The following is a 20,564-nucleotide window of genomic DNA, read 5'->3' on the forward strand; positions in this document are numbered from 1 at the left end:
TCATTCTCTTACCAAGTTTGTGCGCTGCAGCGGGCAGAACCCAAAACTCTCTTTGGAAGAGCAGATCCAAATGACTGGCCCCGGATCCCCAGTATCATCTGGCCTATCTGTTTTGTTGTTTTGCTCTTATCTCATTCAGAGTCTGCAGTTTAAATTGGGAGTGAGCCTAAAATTGTCCCCCCAAAGTGTTGTGGTTTTTGTTTTTTTTAATGTGGCTTGGGAATTTTAAGTTTGACGAGCTAGAATCCTTCATTTCTACATTTAAAAAAGTTCCTTAGGACTTATTTCACAGCCCAGTTAATAATTTCACAGTTTTTTTCCTTTCCGGGGAGGAAAGTTTCCACCCCAAGGTTCCCAGGATAACGCCCTTCCGGTGGCTTGCTAACCCACACCCTCCAGCCGGGAGCCCGCCCTCCTTTGCAGCTCTCTAGCTGTAGATAGATGTTCAGCCGCCACCGCCAAGACTAAGACCCCATCCCATCTCAACCCAGCCCGTATCCACTAAAGGCGGGAGGGTGGAGCTCCCATCCCCAAGACCCGCCCACCTGGCCTCATCAACCAGTAAGAGAGAAGTAAGGTAATCTCCACCCACTTCCATCCCCTTCCCTTTTTACTGGATAGGCTAGCTGCTCATCTTCTCCATCAAGTAGCCGATTTGCTCTTTCCCTCCCGCGCCAGTCCCTTCCCTGTCTGCCAAGGGAGGGTGAGTCACGCCAAACTGGGCGGAGAGTCTGCTGGCCTGTCTTCTTTGCACGTCTGGGCGGCGGCGGCGGCAACTGGGGACGGGGCGGGTGGCGCATCACGGGCGCGGAGGCAGGAGGAGCAGCCTCATTGTTCCGGGAGCCGTCACCACTGCAGGTCCCTCTCTTGGTCGGCCCGACCCCTTCGTCCTCCCCAACCCCCACAACAGCCCGCAGATCTGAGGAGAAGCAGCCCCGCGGCGGCAGCAGCTGCAGCATCCTCTCCGACCCGCCAGCCATGGAAGACCTGGACCAGTCGCCTCTGGTCTCCTCGTCCTCCACCGACAGCCCGCCCCGGCCGCAGCCCGCGTTCAAGTACCAGTTCGTAAGGGAGCCCGAGGACGAGGAGGACGAGGAGGAAGAGGAGGACGAGGAGGAGGACGAGGACCTGGAGGAGCTGGAGGTGCTGGAGAGGAAGCCCGCCACTGGGCTGTCCGCGGCCCCGGTGCCCCCTGTCCCCGCAGCCACCTCCGCCGCCGCACCCCTGCTGGACTTCGGGAATGATTACGTGCCCCCGGCACCCCGGGGCCCCCTGCCGGCTGCGCCCCCAGCCGTCCCCGAGCGGCCGCCGTCTTGGGACCGGAGCCCCGCGCCGCCGTCGGTGCCCGCGCCATCCCTTCCGTCCGCCGCCGCAGTCCCGCCCTCCAAACTCCCCGAGGACGACGACGAGCCTCCGGCACGGCCTCCCCCGCCGCCCCCGGCCGGCATGAGCCCTGAGCCCGCGTGGACCCCGCTCGCCCCAGCGCCCGCCGCGCCCCCCGCGCCGCCCTCCACCCCGGCCGCGCCCAAGCGCAGGGGCTCCGTGGGTGAGTGCCGCGCCCCCTCCCCGCGCCGCGTTCCTTCCTAGTGCCCGCCCCGCGCCCCGCCCTCTTTTGTGTGCAGCCCCCCACCCCCAGGCCTGGGGCTGGGCCTCCTCTCCGCCCCTAGGGGGCTTTGTCTGCCGGCGTGGGGCGTTGGCGGCTCCCTCCCCCACAGTGGTGGGGGGCGGGGAGAAGGGTGGGGCGCTCTCGGAAGACTGGGCTCGTTCTTCATTGTCTGGGCTTCAGGGAGCACGTGCATCCCCGAGCCGCTCCCGGGTTCTTCCCTCTGGTCTCCGGTCCCCTGAGTCCGGGAAGTTAGGCACCAGCCCTCCGCAGGAGCGGGTGTGTGTCCAGGAACTGGGGTTATAGATTCTTTGGGCTGGCTTGGCTTCGAGGTGAGGGTGGGAAGGCCTTGTCGCACCCATCTTAAAGAGAAGAGGGGCTTTTGGAGGTTCTAGTCGAGAGGAAAAGATGCAGCTCGCGGGGCGGTCGTAGTGGCTGCCATTCAACCTTGGGCCTCCCTTCCCTGCCTCGAGTCTGGGTGTCCGTTCACTTCTTCCCCTCCCCTCTTCTTGGAACTGGTGTGGAGCTGGCCGAGTGGAGAACGTCCACATTGACCCAACTGCAGTGCAGGCAGAGCGCCTCCAGTGGTGTGCTTAGTGGAGAATCGGGAAGGGGAAGAATTGTGGCCAAGCCCTGCCATCGCCCAGCTCAACTCGGGTGTATAAGGTGGCATCTCCCCAGCTTGCTCGACCAGGGAAATAGGATCTGGGCTTTGTGTTCTGAGCGGGCGCGGTTCTGCGGGGATCTCACCTGCTGGGTGAGCGCAAGGGCCAGCTGTTCATGTAGGCCGCTCGGCCTGTTCTGAGCCGTAGTTGAGCCTTCATGAAATGGCAAAATGGTCTTAAAGAAGGGAAAACGTGAGGATTCCTTACCAGGACTTGACTAATTGAACTTGTGGCAGGTTTATTCAATGAAATATTTTGGGACAGACTTTTTCATACATCGGTTAGAAGTGTAAAAAAATTTTTTTTTTGCGAGTATACGTATCGGATTGACAGTATGTATGATCATCAAGATAGTTTCCAAGGCTTCTCATTCACATTAATATTTGATTTCATGTTATTATTACATTTTTGCTGTTAGGAACACGGTTTTATTGCTCTACTTAGCTTTGGAAATTGTTTTGTAGGGGAAAAAATCAGTTGGGTAGGAGATTGAGAATGCATCTTAGATGCTTATTGCTAAGTATTATATTGCGTTGGGATCAGGTGTCATGAGCAGCAAGACCTTTATAAAGGTCAAGAATCAATAAGTGTAATTGCCTAACGATAATTTTTCAAAACCTTGTAGAAATTTGGAGATGGTTTGTTTTCTAGAAAAAGAATAACAGTCTGAAGTAACTACATCTTTTTCTTTAATTCACCCTTCCACAGTGGGGAAAAGAAACTAATCGTGATAACCTTTTAAGATCTACATAGTCCAAGGCACTACTCAAAACACTAATTACACTGTGTATCTTAGAAGATGAAGAATAACAAACTTTCCTCTCCCTTTTTTGTATGAAAAGGACACAATTAAGGGAAACAAGGTAAAAAAATACATAATAAGAATCTTTTAAACTGGAAGTGTAATGACTGACAAAAGCATGCTAACATGTAACCTTGTATTTCTGCACGGGAACAAAGAATTCTGTTCTTTGAAGGGTGGGAATTCAGGAGGTAACAGCATTTCCTTGAAGTCTTGACTGTTACAGTAAGTTTAGAAGACAAAAGAAAATATTGCCTACTCAGGAATTCCATATAATTGTATATTGATTATGCTCATATGGAAGTTTCAGTTCCCTTACTAAATGCAAAATAGTGATTGTGATTATCGATAAGCCACCTTGGTACATCTAGATTCCTTAATGAACTGAAGAGTTTGTTCTTTGAGTGATTAATGATTAAGGCACCTTACCTTACCAAGACACAGCCACTATAATAGGGTTCGTGGATGTGTTCTGGGGGGTGGGGGTTACACATAAAAAACACAAAATTAAAAGACTTGTCATAGTAGTGTTATGAGGAAAATACACTGCAGGATGATATAATAATTGAAATATGTGGAGTCCTTTTTAATTTAGGTGATGCTAATAAAGGTCTGACAACTTGAGGTTTTTAGCTACAGAGATCAGAAATATTCAAGTAACTCTTAGGGCAGAAGCCTTGAGGTAGAATGAAATTGTGTTTAGTAAGTCTAGAGCGGAAAAACCTGTGTGTGTGTGTGGGGGGGGGTGTCACATGAAGATAATTTGGGGCTTCCCATAACCTCTGGTAAAAAGTTTGGCTTAAAAATAGTTATTTCAGAAGTACAGTCCATAAATAATTACATTTTGGAATGAAAATACAGTTTTGAAGATCCAGAGGGACTGCAGACTGGAAGGAGAAAAGACAAAAGAAAGCAAGCAGTGTGAGGAAGGAGCATGGTTAGAAACAGACTAAGAGCCTATGTGGAATATGCTTTATAGATCCCCAATGCTTCAGCATTTAACATTGCTACTTACATTAATTTTTAATTAGCACTGATTTTCTTCAGTAAGTTAATAACATTTTATTGTTTGTGCCTAGAACATGTCCATCGAATTGCATAGTGATGGAAGTTGAGACTGGAATATCTAACATAACTTTTTCAGAGGAATATGGCTTTCAATTGAAAAGTTTGTTGGTTAGCTTAGTCTTTGAGGATATGCAAGGGGAAGTCTAGATAGAAATTGGTTTGAAGAGTGTAAGCTTTATCAGTAAAGATGATTGTGAGTTGATATCTGGGTATTTTCTGAACTAACATTAAGACTGAAAAGGTGTGATAGGTCTGGATCCTCAAGATTATTGTATACCAAATTAAGAAAATTCAGTTTTATGATTCTGTTTTAATCCACATCCGGCCATCCAAAGTTGTCCTTGTTTTTGGTACCTTATGTCATGGAACCAAGTGTGTTTCATTTCATTATGGTTATTTCTAATTATTTGACTGTTTTTCATCCTCTTCTATATTACTGCTTTGCAAATTGGAAAGTAAGTCATGAAGATTATTATTATTGGTTTCTGAGGTTTTTACCTTGTAGTCTTGTTTTTCAAGTCACAACATTGCTGAAAGGCAGTCACATACCCAGAACATGAAGATTATTGAGCTGAGGCATGACATCATGAAAGCAGAGTTAATACTGTGACAAAATTCAGAATAGGTTGGAGGCAAAACCAGCTGAACTGTTGAGAAAGCTTTTGTAGTACTCATCAGAGATCAGTAGGGTCTGAACTACTTCATTTGGTGAAAATGGAATAGATGAGAGGAATGTAAGAAACTAAGTGAGTTTCTCTAATTGGTTGTGAATCTCTTAATTTTATAGTTAGGTTACAAAGAGGACTTATGAAAGAATTAGTAGGATTTGGAGATTGTGGGTGTAAATACAAAGAAAAAAGAATTTGAGAGGTTCCAGGCTATTGATAAAGCCCCCACTATTTCTTAGTATCCTCACACTGAGAACCAAGCCTTCAACCCATAATCCCTTACAGGCACACCCCAACCATAGCATTGATTTTCCTGCTGTATATTTTTTGTAATTCTAAGATTACTATGACTCATCCCTTTCTACATTGTATCAAGGCTGTATATGCTACTTTCTCTTATTCACTGAGTTGCCTTGATTGTCAGAGAAACTAATGGTTTCACAGTGCTTGTGTTCATGTAACTTTTATTTTATTAATAGCCCCCAAATGCAAGAGTATGGAGGCTGGCAAAGTTGTAAATTGCTTCCCTTAAATGAAAAGGTGAGAGTTTATCATGAATATTTATGTTTAGGAAAAGAAATAGTGTATATGGAGTTCAGCACTATCCATATTTTGGCATCCATTGGGGATTTTTGGCATATACTCTCCACAGAAAATGTGAGACTACAGTAGTCCTTACTTTTTTACTTAATAATGGACCCAAAGTACAAGAATAGTGACGCTAGCAATTTGGATATGCCAAAAGTTTAAGTGAAATGGTGAAAGTACTGAAAAGATAATTTTGAGAGGAAGAGAGAGAGGCACAATACTTCCCATAGCTGTTATTACAGCATAATGTTATAATTGTTCTGCTATTGGTTTTTTGCCTTGCTTAATTTGTTAGTAAACATATATATTTATAGGGAAAAATAAAGTACAGATGTGGAGTTAATTATTATCCCAGTCGTAGGTACCCACTGAGGGTCTTGTAATATATACATCTCACGAGTAAGGGGGCAACTACTGTATTGTATTTAGTGGCTCTGTCTTGTTAGCTACTTTATTAATTTTTATTAGTTTTTAGCATTTTCTGTTACAAATAATTCTTTTTGGTGAAAATCCTTAAATGCATTTCTTTGGGACTACATGCTGTTGTGTATTTTTCAAGTAGAATTACTAGTTCAAAAGGTATTTGCACTAAGAGTGTTAGATAATGTCAAATTGTTCTACAGTGTTGTGGCAACCTATATTCCTATAAATGTTAAAACTACCTTTTCTCTTATGTCTTTATCAATATCACACAGGGTATTGGTAAACTGGTAGTCAGACAGGCTATTTGCATTTGTATATTTTTTTGGTAGGCTTACATGTGAATAATTTTTTTCATATTACTCTTTCTACATCTACTGTAGGCTTTTTTTGTTATGTTCTTGTTAATTTATTTGTATTTTGACCATACTTTTTTATTTAGTCAGATTTACAATTTCCTTTATGATCTGGAGTAGAAGTAATTGAAGTAGTTAACTCCTGTCTTGTTGCATTTAAATGCAATGGATTAATTTGGGGGCAATTGATATATTTTTAGTATTGTATTACATATTTTCCCCCAAATACAGTTTTTATTAGTATATACATTTTTTTTAAAAATTGTGTGCCAGTGCTGGGGCTTGAACACAGACAGGGTTTAGGTGCTGTCCCTGAGCTTTTGTGCTCAAAGCTACCACTCTACTACTTGAGCCACAGCTCCATTCCTGGCTTTTTTTTTTTTCTTTTTTTTCTGGTAGTTTATTGGAGATAAGAGTCTCATGACCTTTCTTGTCCAGCCTGGCTTTGAACTGTGATCCTTAGATCTCAGCCTCCTGAGTAGCTAGGATGACAGGAGTGAGCCACTGGTACCCTAGCTTTAAACCGATATTTTGTGAAATAAAGGATTTTAAAAATGAGTTTTGAAATACTGCATTTTACAATTGTTTGGCTCTTTCATTGATTATAGATAGCCTAGAAAAGAAAGATAAATATTTTAAAAAGTTATGGAGAAAGGAGAAAACATTTTCTTTACTCTCATAGTCGGAGTTGTAGCTGCAAAAGACTAGATATTTATTTCCTCTCTCTTTCTCAAAGAAGTCTCTGGATCATTTATTTGGCCCATTAGGTTTCACAAATCATTATTTCATAATGGCTATTTCGTAATGGCTCTTGCAATTCAGGAATTGCAAACAGATATAGAAAGTTTATATAGTTTGTTATAACAGCACTTATGGTCATTGTGTGATATTATTTTTTTTTAATAGACAGGGCTGAGTATGGGGGAAAGAAAGCATGAGTGGAGGCAGTGAGAGACAAAAAGAAAGACACATGCCCTGTATTATAAAGAATTTTCTGCTCTTAAAAAAACCAGAGATGTCTAGTAGTTGTAATATAAGAACAGTGACACATTTACATATCTACTTGTGTGAAAGGAGGACTTTACCTGGGGTTCCTTGTGTGTTGGCAGTTTTTTCCTACGTTATGTGTTAATATATTATTAAATTTATTTATCCCAGTGCTCTGATGGCCCTACATGGAGCTGACCTAAAGTGTTAATTTTTTAAGCCACCAGTGCTTTTGAGCTCAGAAAAATCAGAGCTTTAACTTTTTATTCTATTATTTCTTCTAAACAGGTTATTAAACCTATCATTGGTATTCCTTTCTGTCTTTTAAACTTTTAAGTCTGAACTTATCAACAGCATTATTATTAAGGACATTTTATTAATTGTACTAAATTCTGATATTGGCTTTTGGACTGAACAAGTTGATCAAAACTTTTAGGTGTTTTTACTTTGCATAGCAGGAATATGAAAATTATAATTAAAAGATAAGTGTTTCATTGTGCTATATTTTAGAGGCCAGTACTATTCACCAATCTGCTATGAAGATAAATGCTGTTAAGGCATCACTTTTGAATAAGTACTGAGATAATTTCACCTGCCAACATATCAGTTATTCTCACTGAAACCTGGTAATAAAATATGTTTCAGGGGCTCTAGTTAAACTAAAGTTTAGAATTGATGGAAGAAAGTGTTTATTTTAATGGTTTGCTAAAAGAATTAAGGGTAAAATGGGCAACTTCAACATAGTAGAACTTTAGTTCACATTATCTTACCTCTGTTTTGGAGGATTATGTATAGCATCAACAAAGAACACAGGATGTGTTCTGTTCCTTCCTTTAACTCCATTCTGATGCTGCCTACCTGGAGATAGTGTCAGATCCCATAGACAAGGATCAGGCCCATTAGATTGACCCTTCATGCAGAAGCTAGTCCCTAGTCTGGTCCTCTGGAACTTTTACTGGCTGGGCTATAAATTGATGTTTCCATGACCCCTTCCTTGTGTTTGGTTAATTTAGAGTGACTTATAAAACTCAGGGAAATATTTATGCTCACCCATTTTATTATAAAGGGAGTTATAAATAGTACAGATAAACAGATAAGAGATTAACTGTCCAAAGCTTACTGGGAAGAGACAAGATCTGCCTTTGTCTTCTCTAGGGCATGTAGCGGTTCTTTTGGATAATAGGGTCATCATGTTGACATGTTTGATTATATCATAGACTCTGTTTGTTAGTTGTTTTTTTTTATTGGCCATTTTGAAAAGTTTATAGATTCAGAAGTATAGATGAGTTAAGGAATACTTAGTAAGTAAATTGATAACATTGTAGACATATCTTCATGACATTTCCATAGTCCAAAAAATAAGATCTCTGAATTAAAGTCTACATTTTGCCTTAAATATTCCAAGCTCTGCCCATGATCACTGTGGGAATTTAGTCTTGCTTGCTACTATGCATTTCTTCTCTAGTAAAGTGATCAACAGCCAATTTCTAAATTTTTGCTATTCATCCACTTTTCTTGATCTTGCTCTCTAATTCCATACATTTCAAGGGATTTGTAATAAACTTCCAAGATGAAAGGAAATTTCTTGCTCATTGTTTGCCTGAAATCTTGGTTTGTGTTCATCTTATTAAACAAAAAGTATGCTCCAAAAACACCCAAAAGTTCAGCTACTAAAACTCCTTTAAAGATCTTCTTTGCTGTTGGTTCCGTGGTACAGGCCGTCCGGAGGCGCGCGCACCAGAACTGCCTATTTGTTAGTTTTTGTTGCCAGTCCTGGGGCTTGGACTCAGGGCCTGAGCACTGTCCCCTGGCCTCTTTTTGCTCAAGACCATTAAAAGTGGCAGGACTATTCTAGTTTTCCATTTCTGTGTCAGTTTTGTTCATTGATATCTTTGAGAACTTGTCTTTCATTTTAATGAGTGTTTTGGATTTTCTACATTTCCTCTTAGTAAGTGGACATTAAGTAATTTGTTCACTTATCTAAATTGTATAATTTATTGCCAGAAAATTTCCATAATATTCTCTTAAGTATTTAGAACTGTGAGAGTCCTGTTTTTTATTTCTAGTACTTAATTTCTCCTTTTTTCTGGATTATTCTAGGTAATTTTTTATTTCTATGGATCCTTTTAAGGACCCAGCTTTTAGTGTTGTTGTTGTTTTCTCTATTGTCATTTTTCTTTTTTTGGGGGGGGGGGCAGTCCTGGGCCTTTGGACTCAGGGCCTGAGCACTGTCCCTGGCTTCTTTTTACTCAAGGCTAGCACTCTGCCACTTGAGCCACAACGCCACTTATGGCCGTTTTCTGTATATATGGTGCTGGGGAATCGAACCTAGGCCTTCATGTATACGAGGCAAGCACTCTTGCCACTAGGCCATATTCCCAGCTCTCTATTGTCGTTTTTCTATATAATGGAGTCTTGTTCTTATCTTTGCTGCTTATTTTCTCCTACTTGTTTGGGTTTTACTTGCTCTTTTTCTAGTTTCTTAAAATGGGAATTTGAAACTTTGATCTTAATATTTTTCTAATAGTATTTAGAGCTGCTTATGCCTTATTCTTCTAGTTGCCTCCCATACATTTTCACTATCATTTGACTCAGAATAGTCTTTTATTTCCCTGTGTATCATTTAGAATTAGTTTAATTTCCAAACATGAGGAGTTTCCAGATCTTTTTTGTTACTGATTTCAGCTGAATTCATGGGGATAGGGTATTAAATAACCTAACTACACGATTTAAAATCACTTTAAATTTATTGTGATTTGTTTTATAGCCTAAGATGGTTTATTGTGGTGAATTTTTGATGTGGACTAGAGGAATCTGTTCTATAAGTCAGGCATCGTTAACAGTAGTGTGATTTGAATCATGTTCACTAGTAGATCCTTGTTATCTATGGATGTATGATTCCAAGGAGACCACCACTGAGGAGAAACAGCTAATGCTCAGGGTATATAGAGTTCAGTGCTATACTGTGGATGCTTGTTGCATTTTTCCTACAATGCTGCTTACCTTCAGCTAAAGTCATACCATCTTTTTTGTTTTTGACAGTCCTGGGGCTTGAACTCAAGGCCTGGCACTATCCCTGAGCTTCTTTTGCTCAAGGCTAGCACTTTATCACTTGAGTCACAGTGCCACTTCTGGCTTTTTCTGTTTATGTAGCACTGAGGAATTGAACCTAGGGCTTCATTCATGCTAGGCAAGCACTCTACTGCTAAGCCCTTTTAATGAATCAAAATGTTTACTTTATCAGTTAAACACATTAACTTTTACCTTGCTTAGAAGGCATATTTTCACAAAATTAAGGGCAGGAAAATAGAGCATACAGTAATTTAAACAGCTGACTATAAACATGGGACTGAAAGAACTTTCATGCATCAACTGAACTGTATTACGTACATAAAATTTTGAAATTTTGCTTTTGAAATTTCTTTTGACTTAATTTTTTCCATTTTTTTAAAATCTTTTCCTTTTTTTTTTTTTTGGTCAGTCCTGGGCCTTGGACTCAGGGCCTGAGCACTGTCCCTGGCTTCTTCCCGCTCAAGGCTAGCACTCTGCCACCTGAGCCTCAGCGCACCTTCTGGCCGTTTTCCATATATGTGGTGCTGGGGAATCGAACCCAGAGCTTCAATGTGTAGGAGGCAAGCGCTCTTGCCACTAGGCCATATTCCCAGCCCAATTTTTTCTATTTCTATTGCAGTGGATCATAGCCATATAGGACAAATCTGTGAGCAAAGCAAGCTACATATTCTCATTGATTGTATGTCCATTCCTAGTAACAGAATTGTTAAAAATTGTGTCTGTCTCCTGTTCGTTTTTGCTATGTGTATTTCATTTATATATTTCCCTCTTGTTAATTCTACTGAATGTGTTTGTTGACTCCTTATCATCATTAAGTGTCTATCTCTGGCAATATTCCTTTTCTTTTTTCTCCCCTTGCCAGTCCTGGGGCTTGAACTCAGGGTTCGAGTGCTGTTCTGGGTTTCTTTTGCTCAAGGTTAATTTTCTACCACTTGAGCCACAGCTGCACTTCCAGCTTTCTTTTGGTAGTTTATTGGAAGTAAGAGTTTCCTGGGCTTTCCTACCCTGCCTGACTTAGGACTGTTATACTCATGTCTCTGCTTCCTGAGCAGCTAGGGTGACTGACAGGCATGAACTACAGGTACCCAGCTTCATATTTCTTGTTTTTAAGTCTATTTAGCTTGACATTAATAGGTTAGATCTACATTTCTGTGGTAAATTCTTAGATGATATAATCTTTTATATTCTTTTTTGCTTTTAGCATCTCTGTTTCAAGCAAGTGTCTTTCAGGCATAGCATATAGTAAAATTTTCATCCCATGTGAAAACTTGTCTTTTCATTGGAGCTACTTACATTTAATGTATTTATTAATATAAAATATGTTTAAATTTTCATTTTCCTTTGGCCCATCTCCTTTCTTCTCTTTCATTGTTTCTTTTTTTTTTTTTTGCTTTATTTTGGATTGGTGGAGTATTTTTCAATATTCAGACTTAGTCTCCATTGAGGAAGACAGTGTATAGATCAACTTTATTTATGTATTTATGCATTTATTTATTGTTCTAGTCCTGGGCTTGAACTCAGAGCTCGGCTGCTATCCTTAAGCTTCTGTGCTGAAGGTTAATGCTCTACCACTTTGAGCCATTGCTTCATTTCTGGCTGATGGTAATTAATTGGAGAGAGTTAATTGGAGAGTTCTGCCCCCCAGCTGGCTTCAAATTGCCATCCTCAGACCTCAGCTTCCTGAGTGGCTAGGATTACAGGCACCAGCTGCCAGCACCTAGCTACTCTTAATTTTAAGAATTCTTTAATTAATACTGTACCACTTTATTTCACATTATATTTATATTATAACTGTACAGAGGGGTTTCAATTCAACATGTCATTTTGTGAGTACAGTGCATCTTGATCAATGTCATCCCTTCTATCATTCTTTTCATCACATTACACTTTAATATACTCCTTTAACCTTTTGTACTTTGTCATACATTTTGCTTATATATGTATTGTATTATTGTGTATTATAATTATTTGTGCATCACAATAAATTTTGTCATTTGATAAATGAGAATAAGTTCTTTTGTATATCTACCTATGTAGTTGCCACTTTTTTGCTTCATGAAGAGCCAAATTCCTATCAGTTGTCATTTTCCTTCTGTTGGAAGAACTTCATTTTTAATATTTCTTACAGTGCAAGGCCCTCTTTGTGATAAAATTTTCATCTGCTATCTGAAAAAATATTTTTAATTTTTTATTGAAGGCACAGCACTGGGGTTTGAACTTAGTGTTTCATTTTGCTAGGCAACTGGTGCGCTATTGTTTGAACTCCATCCCATTTTGCTTTTGTTATTTTTCAAACAGGATCTAACATTTATGTCTAGACCATGGTCCAGACCATTATCATTCTATTCATGTTTCCCATGTAGCTGGGATGACAGTTGTACCCCACTGCACCAAGGTTTTTATTGGTTGAGATGGTAGTGGGTGGGGGAGTCTCAGAAATTTTGTTTAGGCTGCCCTGAAACCTTGATCTTCATTTTTCCACCTTCTGATTAGCTAGGGTTATAGGTGTGAACTGTGACAGGCTTAATCTTTAAATTTCTGATGAATACAATGAATTCTTTTAATTTGCTGCTGTTACACTGTCTATGAAGCACTGAATTAGCAATAATAAATCATTGCTACTGTGGGAAATACAGAAGTGGGTTCCAGTGAGCCTTTGGTCATATTTTCATTAGCCAATCATCACATAAATTTGTTTTATGTGTGTTTCTACTTAATGATGCTTTATTTAATCTGTATTGTTGATCCATTAACATTGAACTCACAGCCAGGAGCACTACAATTCGTACCTGAAAGAAGCTTTTATGACTTAATTCTTTCTCTGCAATTCACAGGTTTTGTTGAAGTTAAGAATATTAGATAGCTGGTTAGCACTATGGTTAAGAGGCCATTTTAACCAGTGTGATTACTAACAAAAAGCCCCCGAATTAGAAAGATGGCAAGAAATAGGGAAAGGAAAGGGACATTATGTATAGCATGAAAACTGAAATGGAGGGCATAAAGTGCTTGCCTTGTCCTACCTCAGCGAGGTATGTGCACTTAGGGTGACTCACAAACATTTGCCCGCTCTGCAGGTGTGCATGTTCCGGAAAATAGTATGCATTCTGATTTTGGGGTTATGTACATGCATTGACTTTGGAGCTAGAAATTTAATAAGTAGGTGACTTTGCAAATCAGTGACAATCTACTGAATACAATTCTAGATTGTTGATTTTTTAAAAATCTTGCATTACCTTTATTTTATTTTTTTCCCTTTATTGTCAAAGTGAAGTACAGAGGGGTTACTGCATTACCTTCAGGTTTTTTAATTTTTTTTTTTCAGTAAGTGCTTATGTCATTCTTAATTTTTTTTTTTTGTTCTCTTCCTTTGGTTTTTAAGTTATTTTGTTTTTTAACAGTGTGCCTCTTTCTGATGCTATGTTTATTCTGCCTAGAGTTCACTCACTTTTTGGATCTGTTTTTTTTTTTTTTTTTTGGCCGGTCCTGGGCCTTGGACTCAGGGCCTGAGCACTGTCCCTGGCTTCTTTTTTTTTTGCTCAAGGCTAGCACTCTGCCACTTGAGCCACAGCGCCACTTCTGGCCGTTTTCTGTATACGTGGTGCTGGGGAATCGAACCTAGGGCTTCATGTATGGGAGGCAAGCACTCTTGCTACTAGGCCATATTCCCAGCCCCCTGGATCTGGGTTATTTTCTCAATACCAACTTTTGTTGAATCTTAGATATTTTATCTTCAACTTTTTTCTTTAGTTACTTGTTTTCTTTAAGAGAGTCAGTGCAATTATTTTAGCTGCTTGTCTTTGAAGTCATTGGGTCTGTGCTCATCTTTTTTTTTTTCCTTCATGTGGTTTCTCTTTGAGTAATTTCTTAAACTTCATTTATCAGCAAGTTTACTTTTTCTATGTAATTTTACTTGCAATGTTTTTACTTGGTTTTTTTTTAGCCTATAGTTTTCTACCAAGATTACTCACTCATATTCATCTTTTCTCTATACATACTTAGTAATATTTTAATGACTTTTAATTTGCTTAATGTTTATTAATCCAACACTCATTGTCCAACTATCACTGGATAGTTTTCATATTTATAGTCATATTTTTATACTTCTTTATATATCTAGTTATTTTTTATGTTTGACTTGTGTGAATATGGTAGTGTTAATTTTGTCTTGGAACCCAATTTGCTGGCAAATCATCCTGGTCGTTTTCAAGATTTGATCTTAAAGTTAGAGTAGGTTGAGAGCAAGAGTCGGCAGAACTTTTCTTAAATATTTCTTAACAGAAGATATTTTAGGCTTGTGAACCATACAGTCTCTAACTTAACTCATTTATTTCCTTATTGTGCCCAAGTAGCTGTAGACATACATGTATGAGTGGGAATTGCTGAGTTGAAATATAACTTTGTTTCATTAGCCGTAATTTGCTGAAATTTGGCTTAGAATATCTTTTGCTTTAAAAAATAAATTTTATACTATTACTATTGGGGTTTGAGCACCTTGCACTTACTAAGCAGGCACTATACCACTTGAACCACTCTGCCAGTCTCTTTTTGCATGTAATTTCCTTGCTTTATGTGGGATGGCCTAGATTGTGATCTTCATATTGTGCTTCCCTTTGATGTAAGAATGACAGATGTACATGCCATTGTGCCCAGACCTTGTGCTTTTCGCTTAGCTTGGGATGACACGTGTGTGCCACTGCCCTTAGCCATTGGTTGAGATAGATTGTCGTGAACTTTAAAAAAAGCTCAGGCAGCCCAGCCCTCAAATCAGTCTTTCACCCCCACCCTACACATACAATCAATCCTCTCTCTCTCTCTCTCTCTCTCCCCCCTTCCCTCCCTTTCCTCTCTCCTGTCCCCTTTCTCCTCACCTTTCCCCTCTTCCTCTGTCCTCTCTTATTTAACATCCTTAATTTTACTTTTTAGCCATGTAAAACTACTAAAGTTACATAGTCCACAAAATGAAGTATTTCATAGTGGTTAAAGAAAAGGACATGCAAAGAATGAACAAATGCAGCAGTGGCACTTACTAGACACTATTTTGTGAATGAGCTATATAAATTGTGGGTGGAGACAGAAGGGAAAATCTGGGAGAGTGAGGAGAAGGGGTGACCCTGGCCAAAATAGAAATGTAATCTTTACTTGACTTTTGTGGCTGTAACCCCTCTGTACATCACCTTTATAATAACAATAAAAATAAATTTAAAAAAAAGGACATGTGTTTATGAACTCTGAATTCAGATCTTAGGTCCATTACTTAAAGCTTTGAGACAGGAGAAGTTACTTGGCTTTCTTAAGCTATGCCTTTGATTCCTCATCTGTGAACTGAAGGCACCAACAGTATCAACTTTAAGGTGGTTTGGGAGTTTTAAAGGTGCTGAAATAAATGGACCTGGCCTGTGTCTGGCCTCCATTGATGTCTCTGTTATTACATTGTTTTAATAGAAATGATTAATCAGTTCACTGTTTTGGATAATTATGAAATATTGGCTGATGTCAGTTTATCTTGTTTCTGGAAGATAAGTTTGAGGGAGCTGATAGGCTTGTATTTATAAGCATAAATGCAAAGACCATGCACAGGACTTGGAGAGTTATATTGGCTTGAATCCTGGCCACCTGACCTAATTCTGTGACTCAGAGCATGGTGCTTTTTGGTCTTGTTTTTCTTTTTTTCAGCCCTCATATTTTGAGATAAGTACTATATACTTATTTTACAAATGAAATGAGCCCTTAAAGGGCTAAGTAATAATTTACAATTTGCACATGAGAGAAAGGAATTTGAACCTGTGATTGCTGAATACCCAAACAGTAGTGACCTTTTCTGGATTTTTTTCTAAGAACTTTTAAAAATTAAATACTTATTTTGTGACTGATTCTGGATCAAATTCTACTTCATACAGTGAAGAGTTTGTATTCTATTTTAAATTTAATGAATATTTAAAATACTGACTTAGAAACTTGGCACAATGCTAGGAATAAGTTTTTCTATAGGTGAGACTTCTGTACTGCAGAGAAATGAAGGTACATCTTAAATACTTTAAAATTTTGGCTTAATTTTAATGAAGTTTACCTTTTCCTATGATTATAAAGATAATAGAATTTTGTACTTCACTTTCTAAGGAAACTGGTCTCTGAATTAGTGACTCCTTGTTTTGTAAAGTAATTTGCTAAAGCTGGGAATATGGCCTAGTGGCAAGAGTGCTTGCCTCCTATACAAGAAGCCAGGGACAGTGCTCAGGCCCTGAGTGCAAGGCCCAGGACTGGCAAAAAAAAAAAAAAAAAAAAAAAATCTAGTGTTTGCCTCCTAAAGTGATTTGCTATTTTGTAAAGTGATTCACTATTTTATAAAGAACTGTCTTCCTACAGCACAAAGAATAACAAGTAGTCCTTAACCCAATGTACATTTTAGACAAGACAGATAAGTATCCATATTCTTTAAAGCCATAGTCAGCATAAGTGTGAGGATTTCATATTTTTCTTTCAAGATAGGCAATCTAGAATGTAAAGAAAATGGAAAACTCTGAGATAGTACTTCAAAATCATGTGCATAACAAAAGAGTAAACCAAAGAAATTACTAGTTTTACTCATTCATCTAAATCTTGGCTTAAATAGGACAAAACAATTTATCTTCACATCAATATGTGAGTAAAAAGCCTTGGATGCAGTATGTTGAGAGCACAGTCCTAAAGCTGCTTTGGCTTATGAAGTTTAACTATATAAACATGTTAGATTATCTCTTGAAAAATGATAGGTTTTATGACTAGCATTTAGTTAACTTTAATATATGATGTTTAATTGAATTTAATGGTACTTTTATTTCTACCTTTCGCCCTTGGCTTTTTCTCTGTAGATAAAAGTTTTTGGTTAACTCATTAGAAACTAGATCCTTGCTTGCTCCTCTTCTCTTTAGTCCTCCTCCAACCTGTCTTTATTTCTGCTGATTTGTTTTTCAGATGAGACCCTTTTTGCTCTTCCTGCTGCATCTGAGCCTGTGATACACTCCTCTGCAGGCAAGTTCTTTCTGCCAGCCTTTATCTTCTGTGTATTCTAACTTTTTATTCTAGTTATGTTAACTCTATACAGAGTAGTTTGGATATACTGAAAATTAACATCATTCCAAGAGTGTTTTTCTACTGCAAAAGTTGAAATTTACATTTCTGTGAGAAATTAGCAGAGTTTGACTAATAATATGTGAGAGATCATGGACTCTTGATTTACATTCACACACTGACAATATGTTTATACATTGACAGTTTACTTTCTTAGTTTATCTTCTTATGCCAAAGGTTTTTTAAATGTAAATTAATATGATCATTTTACTGTATTATTCAACTGTCTTCTCAAATATTCTCTTCTAAAACTGTTTAAAAGTAGCTCTTATTCATGAATAACCTTGATTTTTCTCAAATTTATGTCCTCGTGTAGCATGTAATTGCCTCGGAAGCCATGAGCTTTTTTTAGTCCTTAAAAAAATTGACAAATATTTTACTTATAGCATATAATGCTATGTTTCAGTACATGTAGGACATATTATGTTCTAGTACATTTGGAATGATCAAATCAGACTAATTAATTAGCATATCCAAACCTCAGATATTCTTATTTCTGACAGTCTTTAAAGTCCTTCCTGGCGATATTGAGATACATGATACATTATTAACTTTAGTCCCTATGCTGTGCAGTAGACATGCACATGTTTTTAAACAATAGTTCAATATTTTCAGTAAGATCCAAGTCTACGTGTCCTTACTAACTAAATGCTATTAATACCTCATTTTAGTTAACAGTCAGCCCTTACTAACACCATTTTATGAGTCTGTCATAAAACTTGCATTAACTCTGAGAACACTGGCATTCTCTAACTTTCCTTTCTGTCCATGGCCACAGAAAAAATTATGGACTTGAAGGAGCAGCCAGGTAACACTGTTTCGGCTGGTCAAGAAGATTTCCCATCTGTCCTGCTTGAAACTGCTGCTTCTCTTCCTTCTCTATCTCCTTTCTCAGCTGATTCTTTTAAAGAACGTGAATACTTTGGTAACTTACCAGCAGTATCACCCATAGAAGGAACACCTCGAGAAACTTTAAATGAAGCTTCTAAAGAGTTTGACAAGGCAAAAAACCCATTTGTAGATAGAGATTTAGCTCAGTTTTCAGAATTAGAATACTCAGAAATGGGATCACCATTCAGCAGTGCTCCAAAAGCAGAGTCTGCCATACTACTAGAAAACCCTAGGGAAGAAATAATTGTCAAGAGAAAAGATGGAGAAGATTTGGCTAGTAGCATTATCCTTCATGACCAACAAGAAGCACCTATAACTAAAGAAGATAAAGTTTCATATTCAGAAAGAACAAAGGACAGTTTTAATGAAATGGGAGTTGCAGTAGAATCACCTATACGGGAGGAATATGCAGACTTCAAACCATTTGAGCGAGTTTCAGAAATGAAAGATACTTTTAAGGGAGACAGTGATGTTTTGGCTGCTAGAGTTAATGTAGAAAGCAAGTTGGAAAGTAGAGAGGATGAGAAAGGTTTGGCAGATAGCCTTGAGGAAGCAAGTCCTGAAAAAGATAGTGAAAGCAGTAATGATGACGCTTCTTTTCCAAGTACACCAGAAGGTGTGAAAGGTGGCTCACAAGGATATATTACATGTGCTCCCTTTAACCCCACTACTGAGAGCATTGCACCAAACACTTTCCCTCTGTTAGAAGATCGTACTTCAGAAAATAAGACTGATGAAAAAAAAATAGAAGAAAAGAAGGCTCTAACTGTAACAGAGAAGACAGCTAGCATCAAAACAGCAAACCCTTTTCTCGTAGCCATGCAGGATTATGAGACAGATTATGTTACAACAGACCATTTGTCAAAGATGAATGAGGCAGTAGTGGCAAACATGCCTGAAGGTCTAACCCCAGATCTAGTACAGGAAGCCTGTGAAAGTGAATTAAATGAGGCCACAGGAACAAAGATGGTGTATGAAACAAAAATGGACTTGGTGCAAACATCTGAAACGGGGCAGGAGTCACTCTACCCTGCAGCACAGCTTTGCCCATCATTTGAAGACTCTGAAGCAACTCCTTCACCGGTTTTGCCTGACATTGTTATGGAAGCACCATTAAGTTCTCTGCTTCCTAGTGCTGGTGCTTCTGTGGTGCAGTGCAGCTCATCACCATTAGAAGCTCTGCCCTCTGTTAATTATGACAGTACCAAGCTTGAGCCTGAAAATCCTCCACCATATGAAGAAGCCATACATGTCCCACTGAAAAAAGTGGAAGAAATTAAACAGCCTGAAGTTAATGCAGCTGTTCAGGAGGCAGATGCTCCTTACATATCTATTGCATGTGATTTAATTAAAGAAACAAAGCTTTCCACGGAACCAAGTCCAGCCTTTCCTACTTATTCAGAAATGGCAAACGTGGAAAAGCCAGTGCCCGAGCATTCTGAGCTACTGGAGGATTCATCACCTGATTCTGAACCAGTTGACTTATTTAGTGATGATTCAATTCCCGAAGTTCCTCAGAAAGTTGAGGAAGCAGTGATGCTCATGAAAGAAAGCTTCACTGAAGCCTCATCTGAATCAGTAATAGAAAGTCGACAAAAGGAAAACCTTAGTGCTTCACTATCTGAGGGGGGAAAGCCGTATTTGGAGTCTTTCCAGCCAAATTTCCATCCCACAAAAGATGATCTATCTCCTGATGAAGTTTCCACATTAAACAAAAAGAGGAAAATTCCTTTACAAATAGGAGAGCTCAATACTGCAGTTTATTCCAGTGATGACTTACTTACTTCTCAGGAAGAAAAATTAAGAGAAAGTGAAACATTTTCAGATTCCTCTCCAATTGAAATTATAGATGAATTCCCTACATTTGTTAGTTCCAAAATGGATTCCTCTCCTAAAGTAGTCAGAGAATACACTGACCTAGAAGTATCCCACAAAAGTGAAATTGCCAGTGTCCAGGATAGAGCTGGGTCAGTGCCCTGTACAGAATTGCCCCGTGACCTTTCTTGCAAGAATGTACACCCGAAAGATGAAGCTAAAGCCCGTGTCTCAGATGAATTCTCCAAAGATAGGTCTGATCCATCAAAAGAACCCCTCCTGCCTCCAGATGTTTCTGCTTTGGCAACTCAAACAGAGATAGGCAGTACAGTTAAATCCAAAGTCCTTGCAGAAGAAGCTGAGAAAAAACTTCCTCCTGACACAGAAAAAGAGAACAGATCACCATCTTCTATATTTTCATCAGAGCTGAGTAAAACTTCAGGTAATCAATCCATACCGTTTCATGCTTCCATGCCACTTTTTGACTTCCCATGGCATACCCACTACATTCTGTGTCCTATG

The 20,564-nt window shown here is 39.1% G+C and overlaps 1 protein-coding gene across 3 annotated transcripts in view; it reads left to right on the forward strand.

The window, feature by feature from the left end:
* Positions 1-709: 709 nt before the first annotated feature.
* The window catches only part of Rtn4 (reticulon 4), a 59,971-nt gene continuing 40,116 nt past the window's right edge, over positions 710-20,564 (forward strand). Inside the window, exons 1-3 of one of the 3 annotated variants that reach the window (XM_048352927.1) lie at positions 710-1,546; positions 17,181-17,237; positions 18,115-20,484. In XM_048352927.1, the coding sequence (XP_048208884.1) occupies positions 979-1,546; positions 17,181-17,237; positions 18,115-20,484 (2,995 nt within the window). In that variant the 5' untranslated portion in view covers positions 710-978. The remainder of the gene's footprint in view (positions 1,547-17,180; positions 17,238-18,114; positions 20,485-20,564) is intronic. The other 2 variants (XM_048352925.1, XM_048352924.1) reach the window with 2 other exon arrangements.

This window comes from Perognathus longimembris, chromosome 8 (assembly GCF_023159225.1).
Source record: "Perognathus longimembris pacificus isolate PPM17 chromosome 8, ASM2315922v1, whole genome shotgun sequence".
NCBI classification, from domain to species: Eukaryota; Metazoa; Chordata; class Mammalia; order Rodentia; family Heteromyidae; genus Perognathus; species Perognathus longimembris.